Genomic DNA, 13,870 nt, shown 5'->3' on the forward strand with positions numbered 1-13,870 from the left:
TAGAGGAAAACCAAGATGAAGACGTGTCGAACGTAGGATTTTTCGTTTAAAGGAATTCTTGTCATTTGTTAACAGTAGCACATATAATTCAGAAGCTCCTGATGTGCATAAGCATGTAGCAAACCACAGTTCACTAGTTGCTATCCAAAACCAAAAGAAAAAAGAAGAAAAATTACTCTTCACAGTTAAGTCTTTCATTATAAGAAACAGATTGCTATGATAAGACTAGCATAGCAAAATCACCTCCTCCGACCACTGCTTGCCATTGGCATCAGATTCGCCCTATAAAATGGCATCCTCAATAGTACTAACGACCATGATCCCCAACCAGACAACAACTCTCTTCTCACTGAGGCTAACAAACCATTAACAAAAACCTCTACCATAAGCTAACAGTAATAATAAATTATCAAAAAGGACGGGGAAACCAATATTTTAAATAGCTTTCAAAATTTAGTATCCCACTGACGAATGTGTAAGCTACATTTGTACAACTTGATTCGGATTCAAAGTTTGAACTTGCTATTGTGTGCTCTTTGACCTGGGCATGGGATCTCTATAGGCTTCTATAGACTATACTAGACCTCTGGTGGGAGCTACGCTGACATGACTAATGCTTGCGCTGGTAGTTCACAAGATTAATGCTTGTATGGTCAAACTCGAAAGTCCGAACATTACGTAATAGGAGGGCGCAAGGTTGTTACTACTACATCCACCTCCTTTCCCCCACCCCCCAAAAAAGAAAAAAGAAAAGAAAAAAAAAATTAAATAAATAAAAAAGAGGCAAATGGAAAGCTTGCTGCTGTGACACGAATCTTCTTCTTATGCCTGCTTCAAGCCACACGAACTTGGAGGATGAGATGTACTTGCCTCTTGAAGATGGACCTCAGTTCTTCATTTGCTTCCACCCCAATTCTCCTACATTACATGAGCATGCACACTATTATTTGAGAGGGTAAAAGATAATATTGTCAAGAAAAATCACTAAAAGTTTGAGATCCTAAAAGAAACTTTCAGTGATCAAGACCACCCAAATGATTACGTATAAGAGTTCTCCCATCTCAGCTAAAAAGGAATGAGAAGAAAGAGACTGAATTAAAACTCCATCTGTTGCCCATAACTATTAGTGTACCAAAGACAGCAAACCACAAACCACAAACACACACCAGAAAAAAAAAAAAAAAATACAAATATAAATAAATAAATAAAATAAAGTCCAAGGTAGCAAGAATATAATCACCCTATTTTAGAGCCATTCTTCCCCACCAAAATCTTGCGTTGGGTTTGTTTTTGAGTAATAAAATGCTGCTCAATCCTAAGGGAACCATCCCTCAGCTCCTTCCAATCAATCAGGCGATGATCCATGGTATAGGGAATTTCCTGGAATGGAACAGTAAGTCATCTACAAGGGGAAAAACAACCACAAAACTTATATATGTAAGAACAGCTGCATTACCTGATGAATATGGTCTAGCATCTTTTCTCGGACAACTTCTAACGATATGTTCTTCATTACATCTTCGCTAAACGTGAAGGGATCTTCATCCCAAGGTCTTTTAACTGCCTATGAGAAATAACCATTTAATTGTCACACAGTTTAGAGAATTTATGTAAAATGGAAAAAAAGAAAAAAATTCATCTTATTTGGGAAAATACTAAAGGCTGTAAAATAAGTATACTGTAAAAAAATAATAAAAAATTTACATTGCAATCCCTTATTTTGGAGCTAAAATTGGGTTGGGTCCCTATTATCGCAAATATTATGTCAGGCTCCTACTCAAAGGTGTTAACAGTTAACATCAGAGTAAAAATGACCATAATATCCTCAACTAAATAAGAAAGATGAAATTACCAGTTTACCCCCCCCCCAACCAAAAAAAAATAAAATCCTATTCTCAAAAATCACATAGGTGGGTGAAGGGGGCCATCTTCTTCTTCACCCTGCCGGAAATCACCCACCACCGCCAAAAAACACCCGCCGGGAGTGTGATTCTACCTCAAATGCATCATCTTCTTCCTCTAAATGGGTAGATACATGAACTGAAGTCCATGATTTGTTCTTTCTTCATCTAATGGAAGAGTTGAGAGTTTTTTTTTTAAAGATCTAACAGAAAGCGACTTTGAGATCTGCAAACAGAATCAAAGTCATTTTAAGATTTGCAAACCTAATCGACTCTAATAGAAAACCCTAGTACTAGGGATTACTATCCTAATCGAATCTAATAAAAAACCCTAATCAATTTTAAGATCTACAAACCTAATCAAAATGATTTTTTCCCCTATAAATGGTATAAACCCTCCAGATTCCGGCAGGTGGGTGGTTCAGTGGTTGTCACCTTTAATTTCCCCCCCCCCCCAGTAAATAGTCCTGTAAATGGTTAACACCACTGTTCTTGATTTCCGTAAATGCATTATCACTTAAACTTTTCAGCTAGGGAGAATTTCTTTTCAAGTATTTATCTTCTTGGAGTCGATTTTACTGGTAAGTAATAGGAAAAGTTTACAAGTTCGTCTTCAAGAGACTGGGATCTTTTGGGGGGAAGAGAGAGAGAGAGAGAGAGAGAGAGAGAGAATGAGAACTTTTTTGTTTTTATGAACTGGATTTCTGATATTCAGACCAGCTTTTCCAGAGGTTCCTTATAGAGATTTGTCTTGTTTGCCATGTTAGGGTTTTCAGTTCTTCTTCTCTATTTTTGCCCTCTCTCCCTATCTTCAGATTGCAGGTCTCTAGCAATGATTGGAATTATCCTCAAAAATACCCACTGAAACCTGATGAATTGAAGGGAAGAGTAAACAATGTGAGGAGAAGATTGTTGTAGAGGTGGGGGCACAGGGGACTGCAGATTCTTTTTATTTTTTTTGTGCTGGGTGGTTTCTGGCAGTGGGGCGGTGGTGGGTGATTTCCAGCAGGCTGAAGGAAGAACATGGGTGACAAGGGAATCCTTTCACCCACCTATATGGCTTTTGAGAAAAGGGTATAGGGGTAAAGTGGTAATTTCATTTGTTTTAGTTGAGGGTATTATAGTCATTCCTTTCTAAGGCTAAAACCTTTGGAACTTTGTTAAGTTGAAGAGGAACCAAACGTAATATTTGCGATACTAGGGACCAATAACAATTTTAACCCCAAAATAAGGGACCGCAGTAAAATTTTGAAAAAAGAAAGTTGCTGACAAACCAAACATATAGCATGTTTAGCAACCCAGAGTACCAACTAATCATCAAAGAAAGCAGTAAAGATGAAACAAAGGAAAATTGAAACCAAAAACGGACACCTAATTACTTGAGCAATCAATATTTGAATAAGATTAAGTCTTCATAAATACTAAACAGAAGCAATAAAAAGATAAAAAGATGATAACATGCCTGATCCATCAAATACTGAGTGATATCTTTTACTCCTGAGCCTTTGAGACCCGATATCATGAAATATCTACAAAATAAATACGAAAGCAATTCATCAAAAACTTGCACCACCAGAATAATATCAAAGAAAAAGACAATACCTTTGATATCCAGGAAGATCTGTAAATTCATTGGCAACTTTCAACAAGTCCTTCTTCACTTCCACTAGATCAACCTTATTCATGCATAACACTCGCTTTTGCTTTGGGTGTGCCTGTTCTCCCAAATGTTCAATCAGCCGTACGACCCTTTTGTCAGGCCTGTATCAAAGCAAGAGTTAACAGTCCAAGGTATCAGTGCTCCCACACAAATAAAGTAAAATCATCAGTAACCATAGAAGGTAAAATCCCAAGCAAGATCAAGTAGAAAAAAGTTCGCCCAAAAGCAAGACAGACTACTAGGGTGGCGAAGAATTAGATGACCTCAAGATTGTAACCACAATACTAGTAATAAATAAAATCCCACAAGTTAGTAACTGTGTAGCTGCAAGTAGGCTGAAACATCTTCTTAAACATAAAATGAACCTGAAAATAGACGAACTCAGTCAAAAACAAGATGAAGCAAAGATCGAACAGCCTTCTAATCCCACTTGTTAGGTGTCCAACCAGGGCAGCAATACACCAGAATCCTGTTAAGACAGAACCAAATCTAATTATTTTCTGACAGCACTATAGACCTTTTCTGGAATGGATCCCCCCAGGGGGGGGGTGTTTCTACTTAAGATGCGGCTTTAGGGGTAGGAAAATCTGGATAAGAGGATGACTTGAATTTCAGCCTCAATGGAAGACTCCAAGAAAACATGGTCTAGCATAGCAAAATTAGAAGCTCATGGTGGTGTGACCCCCAAATCAAGGGCCAGTCTTCAGGATCAATCCAAGTGAACCAGCAGTAAAATTAGGGTTTTATTAACCCCGAGATTATGGTGTAGGGCTGCCTTTGATTGATTCTAGGGATAGGGATAGGGTAAACAAGAGAGGGGTATGGTTTAGAAGCTAGGGTTTGACGAATCTCAAATCTAAACCTTGCTGTATTTTAAATTCAGAATTAAAATTTCAGGTCTAGGGTTTGGGAAGATTATGGTTCTTTTTTCTTTTTTTAATAAATAGAAATTAGGACTTCTTGGATTTTGGGGATTTAGGACAGCAAAGGAAGTAGGGTTTGGTTGGTCCAATTGGGCTGAAATTGAGAGGGAAGGTCACTAGGGTTGGGGGAATGAAGTACCTAAACTTTGGGACAGATCTAACTAATAGATTGCAATACATTTGACCTAGCAATTTGGTCTTTATAAAAGTCCAAAAATTCCATGAAAACTCCAGAAAAACGGGAAAGAGGGTGATTTGGGACTTGTGGTTATGATTCTAGGGTTTTGGGGGATGAATAGGGCTGCTTCTAGGGTTTGAGTGTTAGGGAAGGGAGGGGTGAAGATTTCCTAAAGGAAGTGGGATGTGAAAGGGGAAGGGTCACCTAGGGTTTAGGATTTGGGGAAGACTAGGCTGTCACAAGTTAGGGAGTGGGAGAAAGAGGGCTGTGATGGGTTGGGAGATAAGGGTAGAAGCAGGGGTTGGGTGTTTGGGTACTTGGAGAGAGAGACACAGAGAGAGATTGAGAATTTGCAGCAAAATCTGAAACACAAAAAAGCCGCATGTTTCCTCCCTTGGAAACCCACGACTCCACTCAATATCTTCCTTCAATCAAGTTCTATTAATCATCAAAACTAATTTCTCTACAAGCACTGGGAGATATTTACAGCCTTACATTAAGGATTTATACTAGGACTTAACATTGGAAAGTCAATCAAACTAGGACTTCAACACGGACTCAACTTAGAAAGAAAAGATACAAGGATTCTTAGGCTGTGTGTGGCATCATTTTTCTTTTCGATTTTTACCCAAGAAATTATTTTCAACTGTGTTTGGTACCGTTTATGGGGCCTATTTCTATTTAAAAAGGACTGAAAAAAATACAAAACTGAAAATAGATAGAGAGCTGTTTTTAATTCTTGGTTTTCAACTCTTTTTGTGAAGGGTTTAAAACCCACATGATATTATAAGGGTAAAATCATAAATGTGTAGAATTTATAAGATTACTTCTTCTTTCTCTCACTTGTTCAGTCGTTCCTCAACACCACGAACAGGGCCAACAAGCATGCGAGAAAGATGCCAATTGAAAGTCATGATCTTACCCACTGCGGCACTCGCTCCTGCTTCAGATGCAGCCGTCTTCATTCCTACCGCATTCATTTCTCTAATTGCTCTTGCATTCAATTATTCTGTCTCTGTTTTATGAAGTTTGAAAAATCTCTTTTGCTGCTCCCAATTTCTGTTCATTAGAAATTATATAACACGTGGCCACCAAAAACACTTTTACTCCCCTTTATGACAGGTGGAGGAAGAATCTCTCCACTGTAAATTCTTCTCTCTCAATTGAAAAATCATACTAGTTTTAGTGAACACCTCTCACTCACTCCAAAGCATAGGATTTTTATTACCCTTTTTTCTGTCTCCAGTGTTGTCTAACTTACTAAGTTCTGAAATTTGGTTCTCTGGAAAGTCTCTTGAATATTATTTTCCTCCTCCAGGGTAGTTTTATTTTATTATTTGTCAAATAATAATTTACAATTTACAAAGAAGTCTAAACTCCAACAAAATGGTCAATAACAGAAGAATGAAATATACATAATTAGGAGATATTTCTTGGAAATTTTTTTCTCCATCTTAAGAAAACTATTCACTGGCAACCAATTTTTTCCTGAAATTTTCTGTAACCTGATCAGGAGGTTTAGATTCAACAATAAATGCCAAAATGAAAACCATAGGGAGAATATGTAATAGGTCAATTAAGAAAAATTACTCACTTGGAAAGATGCCTATGGACATCAAAAATAACAATTAACACATCGTACAGGTTAATCGAGCTGAAGCAACTTTCTGCACGGACTCTTGCATCAGTTTTACAAGGGTAACCACGGTTATCCAACATTAGTCCTGGAGTATCAAAGAAACACTGTTCAAAAGACATCAGTACCTTGTACCAGTAGAACATAAACTGGTCAAGAAAGTAAAAAGACCACAAGTTGCATAACATTTAAAGACACATTTGCACCAAACGCAGATTCAATAAATGAAACATATACCAGATATCTTTTCCACATTATAAATACAGTGACCATAATGAAAAGCAAATGTATTAACTTTTGCAACAGGCAACAAGCAGCAGGATTTGTAATGAACATAATGAAAAGCAAATGTATTAACCTTTGCAACAGGCAACAAGCAGCAGGAACTCAAAACCTAATAAGATGTTCAGTTGAGGGACCAACACATCTAGCAAGCCACCCACCTACATTTTGGGTAGTGGGATGCACCATAGGCCCACTAAACAAGTTAGATTTTAACAGGAAAACCAATAATGCATAGTTCCAATTCATAGCAACCAGTTATGTAATATCCATGCTTAGAATAGTATATTTATTTATATTATTACCAAAAAAAAAAAAAATAGTATATTTATATTTTGTTTGGCTTTTATTAGTTTATAACAACCTAAGAGGCAGCTAATTGGTTTGAAACAGTAATTAAATAGAATAGGTCTAGGGTTCAAACCCTAGCGAGTGCAAATAGTTATTCATTTTTTCTATTCTTAAAATTCAATCTAACCTGAATGGTGGATCTGGAGTTAGTGCTGGAATTTAGATAAAATTGGAATAAGAGATATTTGGAGATCACATAGGAAAGAGTTCAAGAAAATATAGTCAAGGGGGGAAAGATTATAAAAGGCAACCCATACCCAAAAAAAGAAAAAAGAAAAGAGGGAACCTGAAAGGAAAGAAGAAAAGAGAAGAATGAAAAGGAGGTAGAAGAAAGGACTTGAAGAGATAACTGCCCAGCCCTTGGTCCAGAATGTTTTGCGATCTCTTTCTCTTTTTGATGTTAATGGTTGAGATCATGATACCCTAGATCTTATTTTGGTGTGTGTGTGTGATAGAAATGAAATAAAACAGAACACAGACTCTGTATATTCAATAGTAAGTCACTTCAAAATGTTCAGAAACAAGAATAATTGACAGTGAACCAGAAAGGTGGGTTGAACAGAGCTTTAACTCTCGAAATTCCAATTAAACCAGAATGTAGATTAACCTAGAGTTGTGTAGGCTTAGGCAGCTGAGCCTAACAAAGAAACTGAACCAATAGAATTCTGGATGATACAATAAAGTCAGTTGCAGGAATTCAGAAAATAAAGCAAGAAACTAAGAGGGAGGATGAAAAAAGAATTGGTCAGTGAGAGTGAAAGTAGACAACTGTTGACCAGCAAACATGCATAATAAAACACAGTTTTTTCCCTACTATTCCATTATATGTCAATTCGGCAAGCTTAGGCAGGAAATTTTATCAAAACTCGGAAGGCAAAACTTAGTCCTAGGCTTTCAAACTAGGTGTTCTTTGTCCAGAAAGCCTTATGTAACTGCATCAGCAACACAGTTTTTAACCACGCACATGCCTTAGTAACCAACAAAGGGCATATCAGCGATGTCTATTTTGCTGCTTCCATACAAAGAAAAGCAAAGTGATGCGTGATAAAGATGAGGACATACAATCTGTGTGTTTCCTTTTGTCATCACTCCTAAGATTTCATGGATGGTCGTGTTTGTCTTCCGTGAAACACCAGCAACTTTTGTTCCAACCTAAATTCACGAAAACGAAAAAATGTCAGCATAAAATGAAACCATCAGTGAACATTGAGAGCTCTTTCCAATAACAGGAAGTAATCAATTATCAATGATAATAGCATTATCTAGACTTGAAGTTAGAAAATCATTTCCATATTTCTTCTCTTTTGTTAAGGTAGAGGTTTCACAATGAGAGAAACACCTCGGAACAGAGATGAGAAGTTCATTAACAGAAATACAATTAGTAGGAGCCAAAGGTTTAGTCTACATGCGTACCCCCACTGTTCAACACCTTGATTTACTACACTGCTGATTGATCCTCTTTTCTAACAATCTAAAGCCTCAACAAAAAACAGAAATAGAAAATACATGCACAATAGAAGAAGAATGAACCGGAAGTGTTGATTCACTGTAAGGCAAAAATGCAGAAGCAAAAATATTATCACATGATGCAATGAACTGAAAATTCCAGAGCAACTTAAAACCCACGGAAATAACATGTAATTATGATTTCTCATGTGGTTTCATAGATGAGCTTCCAACTAAACCTAGCATCCGAAAGATGACAGAAATCAAAACTCTTACGTGAAAGCAATCTGGACAATCTAAACAAAAATAATGAGAACCACCGGCATCTATTTCCACACCCACCCTTAGAATATGCAAGCACTCAGAAGCAAGAGATACAAGTGCCAGTAAAATCACGGTGAAAAAAAGCCTAGGTACATCAGTGAAAACTCAAGTAATACCCATATAATTTAAGGTAGTTTCCTGTTAAATCTGGCACTCTGTTGCTGGGATGGTTCTAAGTGTCAGTATTTTATTGCCAATACTCGATCCTGCACCTTGCCAATACAGTATCAGTTGTGTGATTACTTAAAGAGGTCCAAAAATGTACATTTTAAAAGAAATTAGAGCTAATCCATCCAATACTGCCGATCAGACACAGTATTGGATTTTCATTTTGCCAATTACAATTCAGATACCATGTTTTAGAACCATGATTGTTAGGTATTGCCCAGTCCCCTACTAAAATACTGGCACCATAATTTAAAAAGAAAAATAAGGAGGAAGCAAGGCAACAACCATAGGAGTGTATAGATAAATTTGCATCCGGCAATTTTTTATTTTGGAGTTGATGTGGAGCCCATGGACAAACAACAGAAATTAGAGACCATCAAAACATGTCCAAGGCAGCTTATTAAATAACAAGGAGCTGTGGAAAGATACTCCAAAACATGTCTATGTTATTTTTTTCAACTTCAAATCATGGTTCCCACTGCAAGTTTTTTAGACTTTTGTAGATTGTCCAGTCTTAGCTGTTTTCAGATTGTCAGCTCCAGCTTTGGCTTCTGTAGCTGCTGTTCAGTTCTTACCTCACCTCTACAGTTATCATTTTCCACCTTGTTGGTCCTTACAGCTTATTTTCAGCTGTCTTCATTAGTGCTTGTGAGGAAGCTATATTATTTAGGTAATCTGATAGGACTCTGGAATTCGGCCATGTGAGGCCATGTGCAGGGGATAGAGAGAGGCGACGGCCAGGGATTATAACCAGGTAGAAGTCGAGTTAGGGCAGCCTCTGGCTGAGGGCGCCGTGAGGTGTAGGAGGGTAAATGGCGCCTGTCAACCTCCTACACCTCATGGTGCCCTCAGCCAGAGGCTGCCCTAACTCACAATACAAAATGCCTGATCCCTCTACTCTCGACTTCTACCTAGTTATGACCCCCAGTCGTCGCCCCCCCCCCCCCGGCGCACATGGCCTCACATGGCCTAATTCCAGAGTCCTATCACCAGTCCCCCTACCTTTATGTGAGTAATGTGAGAGGTTGCAGTGTGATTTGGGCAGGTTCTCAAGTTCCTTGTGGAATCCTATTCCTCTCTCCCTTCAATTTTCTATTTCTATTTATTTTCACAACATCTCAAGTCACCCTTCTATCTATCCAAAACCACAACACCTCTGTTTTCATTCTCATGCCATTTAACTTCTATATATCATTTCTTCTCAGAAATTTCATGGTTAAAAATTTATTTGCAGGGCTCTCTTGTTTTGTTCCACATTCTTCCCTGTCCTTAGGAGATGTGCAGTTCCCCCTTCATCTCTAGGCTTAGTAGATCAGATTTGCCTATTATATTCTTTCTTACTTCAATATTAAGCTTATAAATTAGATTTATTTTTTCTAGATGCAGCATCAAGGAAGACAAGGATGAGCTGATATGATCCCACTATGGAGTTTCTTTGTCTTAAGGGATCTAACGGTCTTGGTCTTAGGTAGTAATTACGAGTCATTTTTTATTTTCTTATTTAGTACTGTCGGCTGGAACTAGGTCAGTACCATCCAGATTAAAATTTTGAAATGTTAAGTCACTGTACTAGCTGAAACAGGAGTCTCTGTTAGGCAGTGATAACTTAGATTCTGTTTTCAGTAATAGAATATAAGTTCAGGGTCAGACTTTTGTCCATAAGAGTGTGATATTGTCAACCACTGCATTCAATTAAATAGGTTTACATGCATACAAACCCCCACCCCAAGCCAAAGAGAGACACAGAGAGAGAGAGAGTATGAGGGTTTTCCTCTACACATTGTTAAATCATTACTTGCTCTGAGTGGATTCTAAGGAAGGTTCAATTTGGTATAAGCAAATGGAGATTCCAAGTGAATTTCCTATCTGTCCTGTCTCTTCAATATATATATATATATATATATATATATATATATATATATATATTAATCTCGATGACCTACCAGTTTATTATAGTATCCAAGCAACTGTGGCAGCCCTGTTCTATCAGGTTTACTTACTAGTTAGCTTTGATAATTTCCAGAATACAGCTTAATGTCGTCTCAGATTTGGTATTCAATTTTGTTCTAAAAATCTGATTTCTTAAACTGAGTTTGAACTGTTGATCTACTACTAAAGAATCAGCAGCACTGTTTTCCTGGTAATAATAGGATTAGTGTAACATATCTCAGTTTTCTAAGATCTTCTGCAGCCACAGTTTGTTTCTTTAGTGATGAGAAAGAAATTTTTCAAAAAAAAAAAAGTACTTCCTAATTGACTATTCCATTGTTTCAAATACAAATTAGTGAAATTACCAAACAAACGTAAAATAAAAAAATACATAAATAAATAAAGGAGAAGAAGAAGAAGGAAGAACAGAGCAAGCAACAAACCAACCATCAAATTAGTGAGAGTTGATTTCCCAGCATTGGGAGCTCCAATAATTCCAACAGACAGTGACTTCTGATCTTCTTCCTTCACAATCATATCCTCTTCCTCTACATCATCAGGCTTCTCCAATGCTGCGTGAAGCAAAGCTTTTGCAAGTAAGGTAGCACGACGTTCCTCTTCATCTTGGATCACTACTTGCGAAATTTGTTTTTTGGATTCAATCCCAAAGACCTTCTGATCAACTCTCATCCGATATGCTTCATTCCATGTAGGCTCCCTTGGATGTTTATCATCAGAATCGAAACCGGTTCTGGGCATTTCATAGTCACTACTGTTAAAGGCAGGATTTTCATCACTGTCTTCACTGGTGTTGATGGGATCGTCTTGTTGAGGCTCGGAACCGTAAAATCGAAAAAGATGGATAGAACTGGTGTGATTTTTGTGGGTTAACCTAGAAAGGGTCGAAAGTCCCCTCATAGCTCTCAAAGCTTTCATTTTTCAGTTTCCTATCGCTGATGCCTCTGCTAGCGCCTGCAGTGAATGTGCGACAAATCACATGAATCCCAGGCCTGCCATCTCACCTCATGTAGCCGGTATCACCATTTTGAACCGATCAGCACCGCCTGTTCATTCCATTCTCGGCTCTGTACCCTAAGCCCTCCATCTGCCATCGCCTTTCACTGTCAGCAACCCCTTTTCGATGCCACTCGCCTGCTTAAACCCTTAAACCCACAACCCAACCGAAACTCCTGGTTCACCCCTTCAATCCTGAACCGGTTCTAACCCTTGGCCAAACACGGTTCGACTCGATTCATCCTCAGAATTGTTTAATGTGTAATTTAAGCATACAATCAGTGAAAATTGAATTTCGAACTCTGCACTGAGACATCATATGAGAGGCACTCTTTGTTTTGGGTTAAGCGGCATGCACCCTCACAGGGACTAGATCTTTTAATCCCAGTGAGTATTTTTAAAATTTTTCTGTCACAGCTCACCTGATATACAAGTGAACTCGAGTGGTCTGTGTCAGGTGGGTTATGAGAGAGCATTTTGTGGGTATAAGGCATAGAGGATTTGAATTAAAATATATCACCTTTAGGTTGAGTCCTCCTTATGGTCATTGAGGAAATACAAAGGAAAAAGATGATTGTATATATGCCAAAGCAGCTGTCTGAAGTCATTCTTTTCTCTAAGTCTCGTTTTTCCTCATGGTTCCTTCCCAGTGCAAGCAATTGCACATGCACAAGGACAAGCGCAAGCACAAGAACCCCTGTGATTAAGAGAAACTCCATTCAGATTTAGCCCCCATCTTTACCAAGATGCCAATGATCAACAAAGTTATTGCAGCCGTCAATCTGGCGGGTGTGCTCCTTTCAATCCCTATAATTGCTGCCGGAATCTGGCTTGCAAGTGAAATAGATAATGGTTGTGTTCAGATACTTCAATGGCCTGTTCTCATTTTGGGCATAGCCATCTTGGTTGTAGCTATAGCAGGCTTGGTGGGAGCACTCTGGCGCCTTCCATGGCTTCTCATCTTCTACTTTATTGCCATGCTTATTCTAATAATCCTACTAGCTTTTCTGGTAGCATTCATCTATAGGGTTACTGCAAAGGGCTCAGGTCACACTGTTCCAAATAGAGCCTATCTGGAGTATCATCTGGATGACTATTCTGTGTGGCTTCGACGAAGAGTGCAGAGTTCTTATAAGTGGTATAGGATTCGGGATTGTCTTAGCTCTACATCCATGTGTTCAGAATTGAACCAGACTTACCATTCTGCTCAGGATTTCTTCAATGCTAGCATTGGCTCATTACAGGTAAATTAGACCTACCCTTTTATATCTTATATCTCCTTCAATGCTAGCATTAGCTCCACATCTATGTGTTCATAAATGATTTCCACCATTAACTTCTCTAACTAAACCATATTCTCCAATCTTTTGTTCTTTCAGTCTGGATGCTGCAAGCCACCAACACAATGTGGTTATACGTATGTAAGTCCAACAAACTGGATCAGTCCAATAGATACAGGAGCCAATCCGGATTGCTCGAAGTGGAGGAATGATCAGACAGAGCTTTGTTATGCCTGCAACTCATGCAAGGCTGGTTTACTAGCTAATCTTAGGAAGGAATGGAGGAGAGTAGATAATGATATTCTAGTTCTCACTCTCGTTGGCCTTATTTGTGCCTACTTGGTGGGTTGTTGTGTCTTGTTCATGAGAGATACCAGAACAGAAGACCTGTTTCGCAGATACAGGCAAGGTTATACTTAGTCATGAATCTCTCAAGGTCTCAAGACAGAGCTTTAGGATATGTACCTTTTTCTTTTACTTCTTTTAATGCAATTTAAGGATTGTATTCTTTGCACCCTTTTTCAGACTAAGCAAGAGGAAGAGTAAGCTCCAGGTTTCCTAAGATTCTGTCTTTAAAGATTGGCAAACCTCATGTGAGTGCCACTTGAATTGGTATTAGATCAGGATAAGATGATAATGAACTCATCCAGGTGGATTAAGATAGAAGTATAATTTCCATCTGGCCTGGTCCATTTACAAACCAGTTCAGTTTAGCTTCTCCCCTTCTTCTTAATAGGCTTCATATGTAACCACCTGACTGAAGGTAAGGGTGACATGG

General features: G+C 38.2%; 2 protein-coding genes across 2 annotated transcripts; one reads left to right on the forward strand and one right to left on the reverse strand.

Moving 5' to 3' along the window:
- Positions 1–371: 371 nt before the first annotated feature.
- On the reverse strand, positions 372–11,932 carry LOC149000269 (GTP-binding protein ERG-like). The gene is made up of 8 exons (XM_089140693.1): positions 11,246–11,932; positions 7,994–8,083; positions 6,257–6,405; positions 3,504–3,662; positions 3,360–3,430; positions 1,457–1,560; positions 1,241–1,380; positions 372–918 (listed from the first exon to the last, which is right to left on the reverse strand). Exons 1-8 carry the CDS (start codon positions 11,732–11,734, stop codon positions 834–836), a joined length of 1,287 nt encoding a protein of 428 aa, XP_088996819.1. The 5' UTR covers positions 11,735–11,932; the 3' UTR covers positions 372–833.
- Positions 11,933–12,460: 528 nt separating this feature from the next.
- On the forward strand, positions 12,461–13,677 carry LOC149000270 (protein TORNADO 2-like). The gene is made up of 2 exons (XM_089140686.1): positions 12,461–13,056; positions 13,192–13,677. Exons 1-2 carry the CDS (start codon positions 12,559–12,561, stop codon positions 13,510–13,512), a joined length of 819 nt encoding a protein of 272 aa, XP_088996812.1. The 5' UTR covers positions 12,461–12,558; the 3' UTR covers positions 13,513–13,677.
- The last annotated feature ends 193 nt before the right edge of the window (positions 13,678–13,870 follow it).

Source organism: Hakea prostrata, chromosome 11 (assembly GCF_041222555.1).
Source record: "Hakea prostrata isolate BN-2017 chromosome 11, UWA_Hpros_2, whole genome shotgun sequence".
NCBI classification, from domain to species: Eukaryota; Viridiplantae; Streptophyta; class Magnoliopsida; order Proteales; family Proteaceae; genus Hakea; species Hakea prostrata.

Bases quoted from the DNA above. Each gene is read 5' to 3' on its own strand.
- LOC149000269 (XM_089140693.1), bottom strand. From the start codon at position 11,734: ATGAAAGCTTTGAGAGCTATGAGGGGACTTTCGACCCTTTCTAGGTTA. The intron at 6,406-7,993 runs GTATGTCCTCAT...TCTTTTGAACAG, and splicing joins CAAAAGGAAACACACAGATT to TGTTTCTTTGATACTCCAGG. The intron at 3,431-3,503 runs GTATTGTCTTTT...TTTATTTTGTAG, and splicing joins GATCTTCCTGGATATCAAAG to ATATTTCATGATATCGGGTC.
- LOC149000270 (XM_089140686.1), top strand. From the start codon at position 12,559: ATGCCAATGATCAACAAAGTTATTGCAGCCGTCAATCTGGCGGGTGTG. The intron at 13,057-13,191 runs GTAAATTAGACC...TTGTTCTTTCAG, and splicing joins CTAGCATTGGCTCATTACAG to TCTGGATGCTGCAAGCCACC.